This window comes from Lepidochelys kempii, chromosome 3 (genome assembly GCF_965140285.1).
Source record: "Lepidochelys kempii isolate rLepKem1 chromosome 3, rLepKem1.hap1, whole genome shotgun sequence".
Classification (NCBI taxonomy): Eukaryota; Metazoa; Chordata; order Testudines; family Cheloniidae; genus Lepidochelys; species Lepidochelys kempii.
In genome coordinates this window covers 147,993,245-148,015,687 of record NC_136382.1, presented here as the reverse complement: position 1 = coordinate 148,015,687, position 22,443 = coordinate 147,993,245, and the positions used below count along the sequence as shown (strand labels likewise).

Sequence of the window (22,443 nt, the reverse complement as noted above, 5' to 3'; positions counted from 1 at the left end):
TAGAACTGTTTCAATTCTGTAAAACATATACTTTCAGGCCCCTATCCTGGAAACATTTGCATGCCTATTAACTATAAGCACATGAGTACAGTAGTTCTGTTGGAGACAATAAGCATGGGGTTAATTCCAAAGTTAAACACATGTAAAACTGTTGGCGTATTAGAGCTGTAAATTTCAAAGTGGGGGGCTGGAGGATGAGCACCTAATGTAATGTTTTTGTAATTACAGGTCTGACTGCATGGTTCCACAAAGGAAGGGGAAACTAGGATATACACTCCAGCTGCTCTGCACTGCTCTGGTGCTGCAAAGAGCTTAATTGACCAGTTCACTCTGTCTGCTTTGTGCTACTAGAGAATGGCATAAAGCAGTGAGAACATACTGGTGAATATGGTTATGAAAGATTTTTTTTTAAATTTAATGTTGATATTTCATATGTACATTTTTTGAAATACCACATGCAAACATTCTTTTTGAATGTATTGTTTACTGTGCATTTATGGAATTTTTAATTAAACAAAACAACCAAGGAAATTCCTAGACAGAAACTGTGTTAAGATGGAGTTAAGGCTGAAACAAAACAAACAGTCAGTAATACAGGGTAATATATACATCACAGGAATGTTTCAGTCATCTCAAAAGCCTAGTTTTATAAGCCCAGGAAATTCAGAGTCAAGATTAAATTTAAAAGAAAGCCAAACATGTTAAGGTATAGAACTGCACAGTTGGGGCACTCAAAGCAATCTTAACTCTGCCCCATAGTGACATCACAAGGGGGGGGGGGAGAGGGGAAGAAAAAAAAACTAATGTGTCTTTTTAAAAATTACATTTAATCTCAAACCACAAACAATACAATGCCTCATAATCATAATCATGGCGGTTACTGGATGGCATCACTACAGGGAACAGTTAAGGTTACTTGGGTGCCCTAATTACATATATATATGCGCAGGTTTGAATTTCTGTGTCATATAATACTCAATTTTCGGATAATATCAACTTCCCTGTAATGTATTTTTTCCTAAATTACTGATATGTACTCTCAACTCTAATTCCATTTTAATATAATTTTTGTCTGGGAATATTATACAAGAAGTGTTATTTTATTTTTAATTGCCTGAAGATCAATTGATAACACAGAACATTACTTAAAGTCTTCAAATTCAAAGTTAGTTTTAATGAATTTACAGAGACTTTTATTAACGTTATGTAAAAAAATAGTTAACAGAGAAACAAAGATTTAATATAAGAAATAAGAAAAAAAAAATAATTTCAACCCAAAAATGTTTCATATAAGAGAGCAAATAGGGTCAAATTCATGCTTAGTATAAGATGGTATAGCTCCACCAAAGTCAAATATATCTGTGCCTGTTTACACAGGGCTAAATTTGGTCCAAAATATCCATACATTTTGGGACAGATTTTCAGAAGACATCAGCTTGTACTAAGGCACCCTAATGAAGTGATCAGATTTTTTTCAATGGGAGTTGCCGGATGCTCAGCACTTTTGAGAATCTGACCCCAGTTGTGGTTTTTAAAAACTTCACTCTTGATTTTCACCTTGAACTGTAAAGTTCTTCCTCTCTAATAACGTTATTTTGTTTTCAAGTTTATTTTTTCAGTGTCTCCAGTGTAGCCTTTAATAAATTGAACTGTACAGTAAAACCTGCATTTAGGATCACTTTCACTAAGCAAACCTTTGTCAAAAGTCACTTCAAAGTCTTTTCAAAGTTCTCCATACATTCTTGACTATTATTTAAAGACCAGCTCTATCAGGCAACTGGTTTTTGCTTGTCTCTTGAGTGATGGATTCAGATATTTTTCACTCTCAACATTGAATTTTTAATTAAATGAAAATAATGACTTTAATTTATAACTTTATAAGTCTTGTATTATTTCTAGTGAGCCCAGACTTTAAATATTTTCTTCTTGTTCAAACGATAAATCCATGTTGAATTTTTAACAGCACATAGCCAGCCACCAATTCAAATAGAATAGCGGCTTCTCAATAGCTCCATTAATGCACACATTGTCACAATATGCATCAGCTTCCATGGGTTTGATGAAATATTACCTATCCTTTATTAATTTCCAAAAATATCTGCTTTGATCTCTTTTTGCTACCTTCTCCCATATAAAATAAATTGCCAGACAAAATGAATATAAAAAAGTTAAAAATATATAGTCACTAGAGGTAAGATTAAAACAACGTAAATGTGGCATTGTTTCAGATTCCAGTGCAGTAAAATCTGGAAAAGATGTCTGGATCAATTTTAGGTAAAGATGAGAAAAGTTAAAGATTGGGCTGGATAAATGGACATAAGGTGGATGGAAAGCTGGCTAGATCGTTTGGCTCAACAGGTGGTAATCAATGGCTCCCTGTCTAGCTGGCAGCCGGTGTCAAGCTGAGTGCCCCAAGAATCGGTCCTGGGGCCGGTTTTGTTCAATATCTTCATTAATAATCTGGAGGATGGCATGGATTGCACTCTCAGCAAGTCTGCAGACGACACTAAACTGGGAGGAGTGGTAGATATGCTGGAGAGTAGAGATAGGATATAGAGGGACAAACAAATTAGAGGATTAGGCCAAAAGAAATCTGATGAGGTTCAGAGTCCTGCACTTAGGTTGGAAGAATCCCATGCACTGCTACAAACTAGGGACTGAGCGGCTAGGCAGCAGTTCTGCAGAAGAGGACCGAGGGGTTACAGTGGACGAGAAGCTGGATATGAGTTAAAAGTGTGCCCTTGTTGCCAAGAAGGCTAACGACATTTTGGGCTGTATAAGTAGAAGCATTGCCAGTAGATCGAGGGACGTGATCATTCCCCTCTATTCGACATTGGTGAGGCCTCATCTGGAGTACTGTATCCAGTTTTGGGCCCCACACTACAAGAAGGATGTGGAAAAAACTGGAAAGAGTCCAGTGGAGGGCAACAAAAGTGGAGCACAAGATTTATGAGGTGAGGCTGGGATTATTTAGTCTGCAGAAGAGAAGAATGAGGGGGGATTTGATAGCTGCTTTCAACTACCTGAAAAGGGGTTCCAAAGAGGATGGATCTACTCTGTTCTCAGTGGTAGCCGATGACAGAACGAGGAGTAATGGTCTCAAGTTGCAGTGGGGGAGGTTTAGATTGGATATTAGGAAAAACTTTTTCACTAGGAGGGTGGTGAAGCACTGGAATGGGTTACCTAGGGAGGTGGTGGAATCTTCTTCCTTAGAGGTTTTTAAGGTCAGGCTTGACAAAACCCTTGCTAGGATGATTTAGTTGGGGATTGGTCCTGCTTTGAGCAGGGGGGTGGACTAGAGGACCTCCTGAGATCCCTTCCAACCCTGATATTCTATGTTCTAGATTCTGTGAAAAAAGGTGGAGTTGTGATAATACCACCTGCTCCAGAAGCAGTGGTTTCAAGTTCCTTTCCACGCCATACTAGAATAGGCTCGTACAGGTGCAGTATAACAGGGCATGGTAAGTACTATTTTTATATTAATATAATATTGTATTTAGTCCAATACATTGTTATCTTTGTATATACTGAAGTGATATTTCAGTATTCTCCATGAGTGAAATTCACCGTTGTGCAGAGGGCCATCAGAAAAAAATCCCTTTTCTCTGGAGAAGTGAGTCTTAAGGACTGGACCTTTTGCTGGCCATCTGTATGTGGCAAATTTCACCGTGTGATTCGAAGTTCAATATTAGGTTTATTTGAACAACCTAGATACTTGTGTAAACTCATTGGAGTCTTTCAATTACTATCAGTACAATGGTATACATCCAAAGTAACAGCATTGAACTCAATGGTATTACTCTGGATTTACATCACTGAAACAGAGAGCTGAATTTGGACAGCAGACCAACAGCTGTCTGTTAACTATTAAGATCTGAACTGTATTATGGTGGAGTGAACGTGCAGCCACGGCACAGTCTCTATAAAATTGGAACGGGAAGGATGGTCAACATTTTTAAAAAGGTAGGCCAGAGAGACAGTGCAATCATAAATGTTCTTCATTTTGTAAGTGTCCATAGCCTGTTTGGGTACATCTACACTGGAATAAAAGACCCTCAGCATGGTCACAGCTGGCTCAGGTCAGCTGACTTGGGCTTGCAGGGCTTGGGCTGCAGGGCTAGAAATTGCTGTGTAGATGTTTGGCCCCACGCAGGAGCCCAGGCTGTGGGACTCTCCCCATTGTGGGATCCCAGAGCTCAGGCTCCAACTGAAGCCCAAACTTCTACACAGCAATTTTACAGCCCAGCAGCCCAAACCCCAGGAGCCCAAGTCAGCTGACGCAGGCCAACCACAACTGTTTAATTGCTGTGTAGATATAACTGTAGGACTGGACCCAAGGGTCATACTCAGACAACATTAACGCTGAACTGCTAGAATGACTGAAGTCAGGAATAATTATGAGACTTTAATATTAACACGTTAACTGTGAACACATTAAAAATAAACACATATCAACAATACTTAGCACTTATATGGTTCTTTTCATCCATAGATCTCAAAACATTATTCCAAAGGAGGCAAGCAAAGACACTGCACCTACAAATTACTGGCCATTCATTTTTTTTCCCCACAACCATTTGATTATATATCTCATAGGAATAATTTTCAAAAATTATGTCTGAGTGGATTTGGCAAACTATTTTATTTCTGCAAGAACAACAACAAATAGGACTACAAAATCATTAAACTGAGAATTTTTTTACTATAAATCAGCTGAAAGAAATGTAACAGCCATCTTGCAGATAGTTCTATAAAAAATTTTTCATTCAGCTTTTTTTTGGTTCAGAAAAAAAAAAAATACTATACTCTTTGGAAAAGTGATCTGATCCTTGTAATCCCTGTGGAGGAAACATTATGAGCATCTATATCTTTCTGCACATGGACTTTGTTCTTATAACTGTGAGGCCAAAGGGAATTCTTTTCCTCAATACGCATCTAATAAAAGTGTGCAACATTGTTGGAATTCTTAACTGGTCCATTTCAAAACATTTGATACATTCCTATATTGACTTCTATGATTGTGTAAACATGACCTCTAGGAATGGGACAAAAACAATGTCTTCACTATATATTCTTAATCTTTTGCTCCCAATATAAAAATAAGTGTCTGGTTAGTATAATGTATAAAATACTCAAAGATTCTTCTCTTTGCAACTTTATGGAATACTCTTAAAATGCCAAAGTTCATCAGAAATTAAAGGCGGACTCAACTAGAGGCACTGAAAATTTCATGTTAGCAAAAGTACACCTTATTAGGCCGGTTACATGCTGCATATTGCATATTTTGATACTTGAAATGTTTGACTAATAACGTTCTTAACATAGCTTATAAAGCATATACTACTAAGGTGAAATGCATGATCTGAAAAACATTTTAAGTGCATCATGATATAATGAGTTTTGAAAGTAGAAGCAAAATTAAGTTTTCAGATGCTGCACATCCTTCTTTTGTTTTCAAATGCAATGACCCAAAAGCGTCCTCTCCCTATGCATCATTCTTACAGGTCTCTAATACACAGAAAAGCCGAAGAGTCCAGAGCACTGATGTCATCAATGTTGGTTTGAATTCAAAGTGTGATGGATCTGCAAAGCAGGAGACTAACACTCCCATCAGCCTCCTCCCCACTGTACATCCCCTTCCTCCAGCTAAGCAGGGATTACATTTCCCCATCAGCCCTCTCCCCGTTCCCTGGCCAGGTAAGGGAAAAGGTCCTGAACCAGGAAGTGTCTGGGATCTTTAGGGATTGAGCAGCAGGGAGCTGGAGAGAAGCCCCAGAATCTGTGGACAGAGCCGCACTCAGAACAGGCTGTGACATCACAGTTCTGTGTAGGACTTATGTGGGAGCAGCAGCAGCTGGGCAGGGAACTAGTGCAAAGTAGCCCCATTGAGACACATTAACTGAACCTGGCTTGGAAACCTTCAAGCGCCTATTTGCTTGGCCAGAGACTGGACTGGAGAGGACACCCCAGGCACTATGCCTGAAGAGCCCTGACTCAATTGGACCACCCCAGGGACCCGAACAGGAACTGCTATTGCTCACTTTGAATTGTAACTCTTTAAGCCTCTGTACACAGGGTATTTGCAATCTTTCCATTTTCCTGTCAGCCCTAGTAAAATACCCTTTCACTTAGCCATGTGTCTGAGTGGTTACGGGGACTGACCACGGCTAGTGCCTACAGGCTACCTGCTGAAGCACCTACAGTGCTTGCCTCTGAGACACAGTACACTGGGCATGCTACTAGCACCTTAGGGGTTTGGGAAATAGACCACCACCACCAATTACAGAAGGACTGTGGCATAGAGTTTTAGAGTTCCAATACGTGGACACCATTTTAGCCCTTCTGACCAAAGCGCTTGCTCACTTTGCTACGAAGTATTTTGGAAGAAACAAATAATAAATTGAACACAGTAGAGTTAAATAAAAAAATTCATAAATGGACCACCTTGTAGCTAGGATATTTAATTTTGAATCCAGAGTTTAGCGGAGTACAAATTAAACCAAATACTTAAAACTCAATTGTGAAAAAAATATTTGAAAGAAATATCTAGCACTGGAGAACTTTCCATTAATTCGGTTAGAGAAAATAAATCATTAAAGCTACTGAATTATTTTCAAAGGAAAATAAGGGAGATAGGTGCTCAAACACAAGTGAATTTAACTGGGATTTGAGTGCCTTGCTGTTACGATCTTTGAAAATCCCAGCCTAAAACACCACCTAGAGATAACAGAAAATCCATCTGGATTATGAGTATCTGTTCCTGCTAGAGAGGACTGAGAAAGCTACTTCATTTTTATCAAGAAGTGACTACTCAAATTTCTGAATCTATATGTGGAAAGATGTTTCTGTCTCCTTACTTAAATAAGCTTGCTAACAAGGACGAAATTTTTTTTTCTTATGTGCAAATTAAAGTGAAGGATGAAATGATACCAATGAGAACGGAACATTTTATCAAGAGGAGGTACTTGTTTCTTGGCATAAGTCAAGCTACACAAGCAAAACATCAGGAAGATTTTCCTATTAAACCAGTCTATTTTAACCTAGAAAGTACTTACACAACTCTTTCTGCACCCTATACCTCCTCCAAATTATGTTCTTGTTGTTTACTTAATGTGCAATTGTGACAGAGGCCCATTGGAGTTCACTACTCTGTCAGCAACTGATCAGGTCTGACATACTTAACACCTAACACACTGTTGTTATGATATATACACACACCAAAAGATGGCATGCAATATATCATTGAAAAACTAACAACTCACTGATCATTAATATGTAAGGTGTGTGTACAAAGAGTTATAAATGTGCACTAGAATTATGTTCCTAAAATGTGTTTGGCAAGCAGTGCATAAATAGTCTACCTTAAACAAAGGAATATGTATTTGCTTTTCTGACCAGCCTAGATGCCAGGCAGAGACAATTAAGATACATTACATATAAAGTAAACAAAGCCCTCAAGCTAACAAGGAGGGGAGGTAACAACTCAACTATCACCAGCGGAACACACGGGTGATTAATATCATTGTGTAATGTATGCATTAACACTGTGAGGAATTATGGATCCTCGCTGCTATTATGCTGTAAAGCATGTGACCAAACACAAGGAGAAACATGCTTTCTCTCAGACGGGAAGGAAGGCAGCCATCTGGGAGGGCATTGGGGTCACTCTGCAAAAAATAACTGGGCAGCGGAAGCCAGGGTGTTGGTGTCAGGGGTGTGACCCACAGAAGTGAATGGACCCAAAGTTGCAGGGCAAGTGGTAAAAACCACCCTTTATTGGACTGGGTTGAACCCCAAAGTGTCACAGCAATCATTGCACATTCTGTTCAAAATGTTCATGTTTGGGGGTTTTGCAGTGCACAGTACACAATGTTTAAAGCAAATAACCAGGAAGTCCCACAGAGAAAACACTGGACCCATAGGCTCCTCCCAATACCATTTGAAAAATGGGTGTGGTTAAGCCTTAACACAACTGCATATACATACCAACTCAAGAAAGGACCCAGAAGATTCGACAGCTTTTCTTTGAGTCCTCTATAGACACCTATTTAACTGTTTGAATGCTCTGAAGAGCCTAAGAAATTTGATTTGAATATGCTATTTAACACCCACACATTGCTGTAATGAGTGCCAGTTCACATCACAACATAGTATCTGATTTGCAGTAGAAGGACAACAAACTGCTTGATCCCTCAAAGTATAGATAGAAAAATATAAGTTAGAGTTTATTACTGCCAGGTAAAGTCAAGACTGGGGCACAAAGACAATGGGGAGAAAGTCTCACCTAGTTGTGGGCAGTCTATCTCCCCAAAAAAAGGGCAAACTGACAGACGTAGCTGAAATGTTTCTGCTGATGGGAGGACTCCTAACTCTCTCCCATCCCCACAGCAATGGAATTGACGGATAAAAATGGCAGGGAGGCCAACAAGGCACTCTAGCATAATGTAAATACAAGAATCAGACTCTCTTCTCTCTGTCCGTGGATCAGTAAGTGTGTGAAAGGAAAGCACATAATGGGGCACTACTGCAAATAAATACACAGTAATAATACTGCAATTAAGGACCATCTTTCTATCTGAAATGAAAACAGAACTTTTATCCAAATGAAAAAGTTAGCTAAGGTAGAAACCAATTATCCAAGTTAATTTGAGTAACTGAAAGACAAGTGCTTAAAAGTAAAACCAAAGAACAGATTAAAAAGAACCAACTTGTAAATTAGTTCTGAGAGAAAGGAAAACATAGGTATAGTTAATAGTAAAATGGAAAAGTTTAATGACAGATTATTCATCCGCCTGACCTGATAGGTATCCTTCCCCTCATCTTTGCAACAACATGCTGGTGTTTCCTTTTACCAATTACAACCCAACAACTCTGTCCCCACCTGCCCCCCAGCATTCATTAGTCCCAGTCCATTAATGGACTCTAGAATTCCTCAAGGCACCAGTATTTTTATTAGGATATGCAACGGTTACACTGGGCATGCTAAGAAACAGCTCAAATTAACATTCTGTACTAGTGTACTGTTTATAATATATTTGTAAATTCTCCTCTGCCTATCTCTTTCTGCTATAATTATAAAGTGCTTTCATGCACTGTTTGGGAGATTCCAAGTACTGCAAACAGCAGGGAGTAATCTTTGGAATTTCCCAAGTACAAAAAAAAATAAAATAAAGCCCTTTGTAATCATAAACAAAATGAAAGAAAGGGGTAATTCTATAAAGAGAAGTTGTACCCAATAGACAGGAGTTTGCTACTAACTATCAAATACCACAGTTGAAAAATAATATGACCCAATGGAATGGGTATGGGGCTGGGAGCCAGGAACTCCTAATTTCCAATTCCAGCTCTGCCAATCAGTTGTTGTGACTTGCCCAAGGCCACATTTAACCTCTCTCACTGCCTTCATTTCCCTATCTGCTAACAAAAGGGATAATGCTTTTTTAGCTGCCTCAAAGGAATGTTGGAGAATTAATTAAATTAGTGTGTTTTTGCATAATGCTTTGAAAATGCAACAAACACTAAGTGCTGTTATTAAATGTATTATAAAAACTGAGTGACATTTCAAAATTTGACAGTGCCTTATTATAGCACTTTTACTTGTTATAACCACTGCAGCCAAGTCCATTTCACATGCTCACAACTTTCCAAAATATTTATTGTTTGGGCTCAAATTTTCCATGTGTGGTCTGTATCTAAAGGTGAATGTTTTTGAGAGTCTGAGAAAAATCTTCTCAGCTGGTTTGAAGCTATTTTCCCATTGTCAAATAGCTCTAAACACATTTTCTTTTAAAGAGAACTTTACAACTCCATACTTATTACACAATAAGTATATGATTGCTGAGCAGCAGAGTTTTGCTAAGTTTGAAAATTATTTATTTTGAAAGAAAGATTGAGCATTCCAGGAGACAATCCCATGCTTAAAGTTGGATGTGGTGCACATTTACTCACAGGCAATTAACTGCAAAGCTGTTTGGTTACTTACAGGAATGTATAAACTCACCCACTGAAGCAGGAACAGATTGTAAGATCAAGAAGCTCAATAGAGGTGGTGACACTTGTAAACGTAGCAAGCAGTGTAGCTCCAAACTATGTAGTTTATAACCAGAGCTTGAAAAATCCACTTGCCCACTTAGTACATGATGTGTAAGTGATATCTTCCTAAGACTGGTTTCAGAGTAACAGCCGTGTTAGTCTGTATTCGCAAAAAGAAAAGGAGTACTTGTGGCACCTGGATTTGTGCTAGAAATGGCCCAACTTGATGATCACTTTAGATAAGCTATTACCAGCAAGAGAGTGAGTTTGTGTGTGTATGGTGGGGGGGGGAGGGGTGAGAAAACCTGGATTTGTGCTGGAAATGGCCCACCTTGATTATTATGCACATTGTAGGGAGAGTGGTCACTTTGGATAAGCTATTACCAGCAGGAGAGTGAGTTTGTGTGTGTGGTTTTTGGAGGAGGGTGAGGGAGTGAGAGAACCTGGATTTATGCTGGAAATGGCCCACCTTGATTATCATACACATTGTGAAGAGAGTGGTCACTTTGGATGGGCTATTACCAGCAGGAGAGTGAGTTTGTGGGGCGGGGGGCGGGGGGGGGGGGGGCGGAGGGTGAGAAAACCTGGATTTGTGCTGGAAATGGCCCAACTTGATGATCACTTTAGATAAGCTATTACCAGCAGGACAGTGGGGTGGGAGGAGGTATTGTTTCATGGCCTCTGTGTGTATATAATGTCTTCTGCAGTTTCCACAGTATGCATCCGATGAAGTGAGCTGTAGCTCACGAAAGCTCATGCTCAAATAAATTGGTTAGTCTCTAAGGTGCCACAAGTACTCCTTTTCTTCTTCCTAAGACTGCACACAATCAGCTCCAGTGCCCCTATTGCCACTGTTTCAGGAAAGGGGCTACCAAGTACTGCCATTAAAGCAGCTGGGGGGGGGGGGGGAGGGGGGGGGAAGCTCAGCAGCTGCTGTTCGAAGCAGGGTGTCCTGGAGGGACTGCCACCCCCTAGAACAGGAGGCACTACAGGCCCGGCCACCCCTGCAGAGGGCTCTGTATGTGGGAAGGTATCCCCTACCAAATACAGCCATTCCAGTAAGGAAAAAATTATTAAGCAGGGCTCAAAAACCTACTCACTGGGGGGGGGGGGGAGTAGTAATTATATGTGAAATCCATCAACTTCTGCACATCCACGCTTTCTTTTAAAAAAGGAAGTTTCTGGCTCTTATGGCTTTGGAGTTACCCTTCCAAAACTAAGCTAACATAGTGCTATCATCCTACATCTTCAGACATACATCTCCAGCACCTCTGGTGCTATACATAGCTTTGCCAAGTTGCGACCAAGTGAACACTATTTAGGCCATGTCTACACTATGAAGACAATACCAGTTTAGCTATGTCAGCATAGCTATGCCTGCATAACTCTATAGCACAGGCTCAGCCTACACCAACAGAAGGGTTTGTTCCTTCAGTGTGGGAACACCACGCCCCAAACAAAATTAGCTACATCCATGGAAGCATTCTTCCATTGACACAACTGCATCTACACTGGGGGTTAGGTCAGCACAGCTATAACAGTCAGAGGTGTGGGCTTTTTCACACCCCTGACTGACATAGCTAGGTCAACCTAATTTTTAAGTGTAGGCCAAGCCAATCTCAGAAGACCCAGGTCAATGTCACTGTACTACATCTTGGGAAACTGAGTAGCAGCAGAGACAAACACTGAAGATAATCACTGGTGAGGGGGAGCCAAAATCAGAGACTCTAAAGTAGGAGGGAGAACTAGAGAGAAAGACTGTTCTCCCTGTTAATTTTCTGTCTGTTAGGTGTCTGATAAATTTTTCAAGCCATATGTATTAAAATGGAAAATGAATCGAGTAAGCCATTCAGCATCAAGACAGATGCAAGGAGCTTGGAAGTTAGAAAAGAGTAATAAAGGAGAAAAGAGGAAAGAATCAGTGGCTAATCTGGAAAAGTGAAAGAGGCAGAAATTATAGGAGAGAAGAGAGAACACAAATTTATAATAAAGAAAACTATAAAGGGATACGGAAAGAGGAAAAGGACACTGAAACTGCTCAAAGAGGGAGAGAGACACTAGTGACTGATGGAAATACAAGAGAAAAGAAGTGGAATGAAGCCAGGAAGAGAAAGAAGGTATAAAAATGAAAAATGTGATGATGTAAATTAATTTGTTGAATGTACTGAAAATATTTGACTGTCATACATTGTGATTAAATACAATACACAGTGAACAACTGTTTTATGTCTTAAAGTGCAGGAGCTTGATGATGCGGATATTTTTACTCATGTTAGTGACTTAGTATCAGGTATGATTTTCAAGCCCTGAAATTAATCACATTAAAATATTTCTGTTTCCTTACATATATAAGTAATCAGCCATTCAATCTATTACTTGAATGTTTATTTAAACATTTAAATTGTTGAAATAAACACAGCAACATTTATTTCAATCCACACATTTTTGAGGACATGCAAGTCTGAAAGACTGCATTCAATGTAAAGGAAATTGGGAAGGGGAAACCATGTACTCTGTGTGTTCTCTTTAACTACCCATTCTATTATATTTTTTTTAGTTCTTAACACATTTTTCCATACAGGTCAAAGATATATGACCTCACTGAGGACTGAGAGCCACATTGCCTACTATGTTGGAAAATCCCACATAGGGAACCAAAACAAAAACAAACAAAACTGCTGATTGCTAAACTGATCAATGTTCCAGGGTCTGTTTCATTTTCTGGATACCTAGCAGAAGCTAGGCCATCCATGTGGAGAGCCTGAGTCCCTGCAGTAGCTTCCAACTCTTCCCAAGACTCAGGGTAACAGTGCATCTGCGAAGAAGTTTACAGCCACCCCTGAATCCTGCCCCACTCAGCAAGGGTTCCTTACGCAAGGAATAATAATGCTGGCCCACCCAGAATTATTTTACGCAGTTAATTCCTGTAGATATGCAAGGGAGGATGCCTTACAGCATGGCCATTTTCCAGCTCCACCCTTCCCCCAGTGTGCTCCACCCCTCTGCAGAGCTTGGCCATGTGGTTCTCACATGTGTCTCTGGAACCAGGAGGGTGTATGCTGCAGAGTAACTACCCCCCACTTCTGCATGTTTGGGAGCTTCTGTACCCCATTCAGGTCCCAAGTCCCCTCCACTCACAAATGTCACAACACATGAACAGCAAGGGTTTCCTTCACACTCTGATCACTCAAACACATCTGAATGACATTTTACAAAGTTTTCCCCAAAATTCCACCTCTGTGCAGAGAATCAACTTGAGAAATGCTCATTCTTTAAGAAAGTTATGAGGGTCAGAAAACGGGGTTCAGAATGGAATGAAAATCCAAACATTAAGATTACAGCATTGCTACCTTCTCACAAGTGTGTAAATATTTAAAATCCAAATGAAACAGAGAGATAAACAAGCAAATTTACTAGCCAAACAACAGTTCAGTGAGCTTGTTAGTATCTCATCGCCTAATAAAAAATAATCCATAGGCCTGGGATTTCCCCACACACCCTCAGCCCCCCAATTTGTAGGTTCTGACTTTGCCAGGTTATTTTCTGATGATTAATGATTGCCTGGGGCTACACCTTGGACTATCAAATCCCCTCCCAGCTAGCCAGACATCCCCAGTTACCACACAGACACTTACGTTTAGTGCACCTCTGGAAGCCAGGAGCTTTGCTCCAGCCATGACAGCACTGTCCTCCACAGACATTCACCCTGTAGTAAAGAAAGGAAACAATCCAACACAGCACTTGACAAGGTACCCGTGCCCAGGTGCAGGGCTTTAAAAGCAGTGCCCTGTAATTCAACAGTGCTCACAGCTGGACCATTATTGCTTCCAGAAAATACTGTTCCACACCGAGGGGGGAGAAAAGGCGGGAAGAACTAAGGAGCCTGAAGACAAGCACTCCACAAACCCCTGCTCCCTATAATGCATTTCAGGAGTTGACAGGAAACGGAGTTTAAAGCCCACAGGAGAAACCCCCTAATCTGAAAGATACAATCGCTCTAAATCGTAACAGAAGCTCGCTGTTTTCAATACCTCCTCTAATGGGGTCTCCCCTGCCCCCACAAAGGGAATGGGATTTGTGGATGTAGCTGGGGCCACACACGCTCTTTCCTTGCACGTGACCTAACAAGCCAACCCCGCGCCCAGCTGCAGGGGCATGTGAGAGAGATTACCGATTTCGGAGCTGGTTGCACTGCTTGGGGCTTTCCCAAAGATTAGACCCCAAAACCTGGATCCGACTCCCCCACCCCCCCACCCCCCAAAAAAAAAAAAGTTCCGTCAAGGCTAAAATCTGCTCTGGCTACCAGCTCCACGCTCAGGTGCTGAGGAAAAGACAAACAAAGCCCTGCAGCCTTTGCAGCAGGGGCGAGAAGGCAGTGAGGGGCACAGTTTTAAAGAGCTGCTGCAGCAGGGCTAGCCGAGAAAATGAGTGGGGGGACTCATGGCACGGGGGGACAGTGACGTCGGGTGTCTCCCCCCTTTCCAGCCGTCAGTCAAACCATAACAATGAAGAATCTCCCTGGGATATCCCGACCGCGGATACTGTATTTGGGGCAATGAACCCCCTCCGCATGCACCCGCACCTTTGTGAACTTGCTGTTCGTTTCTGATGTTGAGCTACGTGAAGTTCCCCCGCTCCCCTCCTCCCACGCCGATCAGTCTCACTCTTACTTCAGATGCCCCCCAGGGTGACTGCAAAAGCCACTGCCCGCCCCTCCTGCTCTGTTGGTGGGAGGTCTGAGGCATGTATTTGCATGGTAACTTCATTAGTTCCGCAGCCCACTAAGGGACCCTCCGAAGCTCCGCTGCTTGGAGAGGGAGAGGTGGCTAGTGGGGGGTGGGGGGGTGAGCTCGCCTTACCCCTGCAGCGGGTGCCTCTGGTGACCCTGCGGGCTGGAGCTGCTGTTGCTGCGGGTCTCCCGTTGCTGCAGCTTGGAGCGCTGAACCAGCCTGGTTGGCTTGGAGAAGAGGGCTGCGGGGCCACCGGCTCTGTGATGGAGCTGCACGCTGGAGCCCAAGCGGAGCTGCATGCTGGGACTTCCCGGTTTGCTCATCCGGCGAGTCCGCTCCAAGGTGCTGGTGCTGTACCGGGCATCCAGCGCGACGTTAAAAGTCTGCTGCTGCTTGCCCCGGAGAGGAGCCGAGCTCTGCAGCCGGCTGCTGGGGGAGCCCGCCTGGCTGGGGCGCAGTACGTATGTGATTCTCCTCAGCCTGCTCTTTTCAGCGGCGTCGAGTGCCGGTGACAAAAATACACATGCACAGAGCAAAAAGCCCCACCTGATCCAAGCCATTTCCACAGCAAGAGCCCCGGCAGCCAGCAAACGCGACAAAGCTCCCGATGCAAGGATTTCCTCGCCTCCAAAGTTTGTGTGTGTGTGCAACTCACTTTGCCTGCGAGCGAGCTGCACCGCCCCCGGGGTGCTGCCGCTTCCACTCGCCTTTGCTTTTTCCTAGGAGAGGAACTTAGTTCTCCCCCCTCCGCCCCCAAAAAGGTTAGGAAATTTCAGCAAACAAGTTGTTCCACAGAGCAGGGAAACATTGTTAGAGGAGATGAAGGTCTGGACAAGACCTGAGCTCTAAGCAGCAGTAAAAGGGGAGGAGGAACAACAGCAATGGAAGGGGGTTCTCAATAAGGAGCAGATGTTTAGGCTGCTGGAGCTGCCAGTGGTCTCTGTGTGTGTAAGAAATAGTCTTTAAGCCAGATCAGGCTCAAAAACTCTTTTTAAAGTTTCTCTGCGACTCAGAGAGGGAGAGAATATGTAGCTGCCCTGAGTGTCAGAGCTGAACAGCCAATCTCGGGCAGACATGACGTCAGGCAGCAAATCCTAATTGGGAAAACTATAAAATGGGGCTGAGACGTTAGCCACAATACACTTTAAAATATAGTTAGTGTAGGTCTAGAAAACCACAGCTAGGGGCTTTCTGCCTCCCCACTTTTATAAGAAAGGGACAAAGAACTCAATGTAGTCATTGAGGGATCTTTTACTTCTGGGATTTTACTACTTAAGAGTGGGTTGATATTGTGTTAATAAAGTTGTTTTCTGATATGAGAATGCCCCTGTAACTATAATGTACACGCACACTAGCTAAACAGTGGTGTAGGAACTGTATAGATTAATTTGAACATATAAGATGGTATAACCTGATGCAGATGCATCCGCTTATAATGTACAATTCAAATGTGTATTCTTAATGCCTCCATCACACCTCAAATGTACCTTTTTGGCAGTGACTGCTATCATGTGATAATTTTTAACAAAGTAAGTCACCCTTTCACAAAGTGAATACTATTTAGTAAGTTACTACTTTAATTATTTGATTAAGAGTTATTTGAATTATAATGATCCAATTGATCTTTATAAAAGAAGGTAGGCATAGGATGCTAAATTAGGGAATATGACTAAACACTGTCCAGCTAGGCTCTATGTATTCATCTGTATGGATCAGTTTTCTGGACTGGGGCCTAAGGCTCCAAGTCCTGCAAAGGTTTAACTTTACACATGTAAGCAATCTCACTGAGGTCACTGAGATTACTTACATGTATAAAGATAAACACATGCTTAAATCTTTGCAGGATCAGGACCTTAGATTGTAAATTCCTCAAAGCAGGGCCTTTTTTTTATTATTATTACTATAAAGCATTATGTACACCGAAGGGACTATAAAAATAATAACTACCACAGCTTGAAAATAATATATAAACCAAATTGCCCAAATTCTTCCCTTATGTAACTCCACCAACATAGAGTTATGCCAGGGATAAACTTGTCCCAGTTCCATTTATTTATTTTTGTAACATGGATTTTATTAATAATTTTCTTCAGTATCACAGACAAATAAAAGAAGTCAAAGTTAATATGATATCCTGAAGATTCCATCCTTTGAAACATTTGGGAGCTAATATGTGAGAGCCATCTACAATGCACCTTTATAGATGAGAAATGGAACAAGGTATTGAGAAAACAGAATACATTTTTTCACATTAACTGGTCAGGTTGCAACCCAGGTCTTCCTCCTTGGGTTCTTGTTTCCAGGACTTTTAGGAGTTTGAGCCTGGCCCAAGCTGACTGGATTTTGTGCTTAAGAACTATTGACACAGCTACTCAATTCTGTATATGAAACAGAAGCCATTTAAATTGACAAGGCTACATGGAAGAGTCAGTATAATGAGTATAACAGCTCCCTCTACTCCAGAGCTCATCTATATAAAACTCCTCAAATATAAATAGATGTTTTAAATAGATGAGTTAAGGGTTGCTATATTCACACCACAGCAGAACCACATCAATGTCAAAGTCTTCTGCACCCCTCCCCCCTAGAACTAAGCAGTGATGCTTTGAAGGGAAAATGCTACCAGTACAAGAGGCATGCAGGTAAAGGCTACATTCAAAATAGCCCTGGAAGTCCTAGGTGGTGCAGAAAAAAACTAAACAGGGAGGATACAGCCTGAAAGTAGCTCCTACTTTTAATATAACTAAGAAATTAATTGTAAGACCATCCCTTTTCCCCCCATCTCAGAGAACCTGTACATCTTATTTAATGCAGAAGCTGGTCTATTGTATCCAAAGTTACGGTGCATAATTTTTAGTGTCATACCTACAAAAGTTAAATATTTTATAAAAGGTTTTAAAAAAAGACTACCTTTAAATGGGGTGGGGACTGAGCACAAAGAGGCAAACTGATGGGATGCTCGGGATTGCTACACTACACAGGGCTCCTGCTATTCAGAAATTTTTCAGAATGAGATCACATCTATGTGTGTGGCTGAGCTTTTTATACAGAGAGCAACACCTGTGTCATCCCAAAGGAGAAGCCAGTTGCTTTTAAGAAACACAGTTTTAAAATCATGTTAAATAGAGGACAAATGTGGCATTTTAGTAGCTACTGTATCAACAAATGGTGAGGAAATTAGCTTATTTTGTATGACTTCAAAGGAGGTAAGTCCAAAAAGCTGGAAGTCCTTCATAAAAGAAATAGAAATGTGAATTTTAAAAAATGAATAATTCTCAGGGGAAATGCAAGGAACTGATGGAGACTTATTGACACAAATCTACATGGCAGATCTTGGATCCAAAATTCTCTTTTCTCTGTGGAGTAAATCTAGCCTTCTCCTCTGTAGCTCTAGAGCAATGGTCCCCAACCTTTCTTGTGAGAATAGCAATATGCTATTCCCAGAAGACTGTGGCGGGCACCAGGCACCCTGCCACGGAAATGCTGCTGCCACTTGTCAGCAACGCTTCTCGGCGTCATTTCGGCGGCAGGGTGTCCTGTGGGTGCACAGAAATACCCCGGGGCGCACCATGGCACCTGTGGGCACCGTGTTGGGGACCCCCGCTCTAGAGGTTCCCTTGACAGTAGAGCAGGTGTGCTTCTGCTGCATGAGAATGTGGGGCTGGATACAAGTATGGCATCTGCCACATCATGAAGAACAACATAAGAGCAGGGCTGAAGAGCAGTAGCAGCAGCTACTCCCACTATTGGCCTGGAGTATCTTCCAGAAAGAGGCTCCAAAGCCACTGTGTGGTCTAGGAGGGAATATTCCTCCCCTCCCATATGCACAACTGGTTGGTGCCCTGTCTGCCTTCTCAGGTTGGGTGCTGAGTTCTATATTTGAGCCTAAATGAATGGAAATTCCATTGATGTCTAAGGACATTCTATATAAGCAGGAAGAAGAGAATACAAGTCAAGTTCTGTCTTATGGACCTCAGAGGAATCTCACCTTTAGAGACTTATAGTGCTACCAAGATTTCAACCATTCAAATGCTGAAAAAAGATATGACAGACTTTGAATGTACAGTAAGGTATAAAGAGCAAAGCTAAAGTGTATAATGTGTGTGATAAATGTGCAAGAGAAAACTAAGTCTGGAGAGATATCTTTCTTTTGTGAACAATGGACACTAGAATTGCTTGGAGTGAAGTTTCCCCCAGAATCTGTTAGATGGCAATTGTAGTGCTGAAATGAGACTAACAAATCTACTGATAAAAGTGCTGCCAGAACTATTGTGGTTCTGAAAAGTATTATATTCTGAAAAGTAACTATAAAAATGGCCCCATGGGAGGCCTGTGTTTTAATCTGCTATATTTTATTATTAAACCAACATGTAAACATGCAATGAGAAATACAAAATGACGACGAAAATACCGTGAAGCTGTTAATCAAAGTAATTGACAATTAATAAGTGAGGGGTTTCAGAGTAGCAGCCATGTTAGTCTGTATTCGCAAAAGAAAAGGAATACTTGTGGCACCTTAGAGACTAACCAATTTATTTGAGCATAAGCTTTCATGAGCTACAGCTCACTTCATCGGATGCATAAAGATGAATCCAATGAAGTGAGCTGTAGCTCATGAAAGCTTATGCTCAAATAAATTGGTTAGTCTCTAAGGTGCCACAAGTACTCCTTTTCTTTTTAATAAGTGAGAATTACATCAGTGAGTAAATAAAAGTAAAATTTAAAGTAAAAAAAAGTTTCAAATTTCAAATCACAAAACTACCAGTAAACCACTTATACCACACCATTAATTTCAAGAGTAACCAACCTCTAGATATGCTCTAGTTCAACCACAACTTACTGGGCTTGATGCAAGATCTCTGGAGTCAAGTTTTATGGGCCACTAATATGCAGGAAGTCAGACTAGTGATCTTAATGGTCCCTTCTAGCCTTAAACTCTATGGAGCTAACAGCTAAGAATCTCTTTTGATTTCTCCAAAAAGGTCTATGGGCCTGATTTTCCTGTAACCCCAGTGTCAATCAGGAATAAGTTACACCAGTGTGTAACAGCACAAGTGAAAGACAAATCAGATAAACATTTTCCCAAAATAGAATTACATTTTGAAGCTTGACATCTAAGAGCCTGATTTTCTACTGCCATGCAACTTGTATAGCCACTTACATCCGTACAAAGTGAATGTAAAATGCTACTGTGACTATTTGGGAAATTTGTCTGGGTGAATTTATGAATTCCAGTTTGATTTTGTGTTTGTATGTTTACACCCTTATGGTTGTCTTTCAGTGCATTCATTCCCCTTCTGTTAAAGGGAAACGGATGGGACGGTCATTAAAGACCATCAACAATTGAATAACCTTGCCCTAGCAGAACAGTGATATGGCTGCCATCTAGGGAAAAACAGTGGTCCCCACCTTGTCTGCAGGAGGTAGGGTTGGGGCGGTGGAAAGTCCCCAGAAAGGGAACAAAGAAACAAGGGTGTTAGAACTGGATCTTAAAAACGCAGATGCTGGGAGCTTCAGGGAACACAACGGAATATGCTTTCTGAGAGAAAGGGAATTTTTGACTGCTGGACCAGCCCAAACTGAATGGAGTCAACAAGAAGAAACCATGTTCAGGAAGGGAAGACTGAGCTGGAGATGAGAGGACAAGGAAGGACCTGAAACTCCTAATAAGACACTGACCAAATCCCAAAGAGCACTCAAGAGTGGTAACACTCTGAAGGAGGGATAGTGTACAGGTGCTTTATTATTTTGCCTAGAGTTGCAGCTCTCATGACTTGTATAAGAGTAAAGAAGTGATTAGTTTAGAAATCCTTCTGCAAAGTCTGTCTGTCTTGCTTCAACTATCACGTCTCTGAAGGGTTAACCATAAACCAGAATACCCATCAGGGTGGATTTCTGGGGAGGGTATGTTTGCGTGACTGGGCTGTCTTGGGGAGTCAACACTGGTCCTGGGGGCCCCAAGGCAGCTGGACCATAGGGATCCATTCCCTGGAAGTGATACCAGGCAGCATGTCTGGGCCAGGGAAAATGTCTGGGCCTGGGAAAAGTCCCAAGCCAGAGACTGTGGCTGGAGCCTGCCCATTCCCAGGGGAACTTAGAGCCACATGGATCCAGTATGTGGGGCCAAACACACCTGCCTGGTGAGTGTCCAGTAGTGGGTGCTCAACCAGAACTGTGACAGCTATCAAATCGGAGCAGTAGTGTTCTCTCTCAGTGATACAGTTTGGCAGAGGGGGTGTGAATTGGGCCGGATGAGTTTAAAAAAAATAATAAATCAAAAGACAAATTGACCAAAATCACAATATAATCTATTTTTGTAAATCTCATGATTTTTCACGGTGTGACTAATGATTTTTGAACCTTTAAGGTTGGCAATACTGTGTTATAAAGCCACTTTGTACAGGTATAAATGACTGGAGAAGGTGCAGGACAGTTGTACACTGGTGAAACTCCATTAGTTTCAGTGGCATTAATCCTACTTTTTTCCCCCCAAGATAATTGTTGGGAATCAGTTTTTCTAACTGCTAGCCCTGCAAACTCAACCTGAGACCCAACCATCAGACTTGGTTATTTTTGTACATCATCACCAGTAGGCCAAATTCTGCATTTAGTTACACTGGCACAACCCCTCTCTCTTCAGTGGCTTTGCACAGGTGTAACTGACTGGAACTTAGGTAATACCTATTAGTGGACCAACTTCTGTTGGTGAGAGAGACAAGCTTTCGAGTTAACACAGCTCTTCTGGTTGTCACCTTGTCTCTTTAATGTCCTGGGACCAACATGGCTACAACAACACTGCATGGAACTTAGTAGATATTCCTGTTGATAATAAACAGGAAGGAATCGAGTCCAGCTCACTTACTCTTACCTTTGCTCGCTCCATATTGCTAACAGGAGAAAAAAGTAGTCACTAAAATAAGCAAATATGACTCTGACTACCAGAAGCAGATCTCTGCTAAGTAAGAATGTGTTGGTATCCATGTAATTTTCACACAGTAATTTTTCATAGCAGCACTGCACTTTTTTATTGAAAATTATTTGTTGTTCTGGGCAGAAAGTGGCATTTACTCTGTTGGTACAGCAACCAGCCCCACAGGGGCCCACTCCAGTTAACACCTTTAGGTACAACCACAATATAAATATTAAATAATATTTCACAAAAGGCCAGATCCTGCTCAACCTATCCATGCAAGTAATTATAAGTATATCTAGGGGAACCAGCTAGTCAAGCCAGTACTGGGTTAAAGTCCAGGCTTGGGAAAGTGACCACAGACTCCTGATGGTATTGCTGTACCTATTGGCCAATGGTGGCCCTCCCTTTTTAAGGGGCTTTTACAGCTCAACCCATGCACGTTTAGTGCTGCAAGACTCATGCTGGATACTTTGCAGTCCTTGGGTAAGCAAGCTTTCCCCTTGTACATTATGGTGCCAGCTGCAACTTTATGGTTTCTTTTTCAGTTCCTCCTCTCCAAGAGATGTTTCTCTCTGAATAAGTAATTATTATGATTAGTTATTATGGAGAATGAGATTCCGGTGTGTTAGGCACGGTACACACAGAGGTACACATGTATGCCTCAATGAGCATAAGTCCAGGTTTGGGACATGATTGCGTGCCTCCCTTGGAACTGTAGGTGAAGGTTTTGCATGCTGACTCTACCACCCTCTTGCAATTTTAGTTTTT

The 22,443-nt window shown here is 41.5% G+C and overlaps 1 protein-coding gene across 6 annotated transcripts in view; it reads right to left on the bottom strand.

Annotated features, from left to right (window-relative positions):
- LTBP1 (latent transforming growth factor beta binding protein 1) overlaps positions 1-15,703 on the bottom strand; it is a 375,509-nt gene extending 359,806 nt beyond the window's left edge. For all 6 annotated transcript variants that reach the window (XM_073338422.2, XM_073338423.2, XM_073338424.2 and 3 more), the window contains exons 1-2: positions 14,892-15,703; positions 13,668-13,738 (exon numbers count right to left, since the gene is read on the bottom strand). In XM_073338422.2, coding sequence (XP_073194523.2) covers positions 13,668-13,738; positions 14,892-15,322 — 502 coding nt within the window. In that variant the 5' untranslated portion in view covers positions 15,323-15,703. The remainder of the gene's footprint in view (positions 1-13,667; positions 13,739-14,891) is intronic.
- Between the last annotated feature and the right edge of the window lie 6,740 nt (positions 15,704-22,443).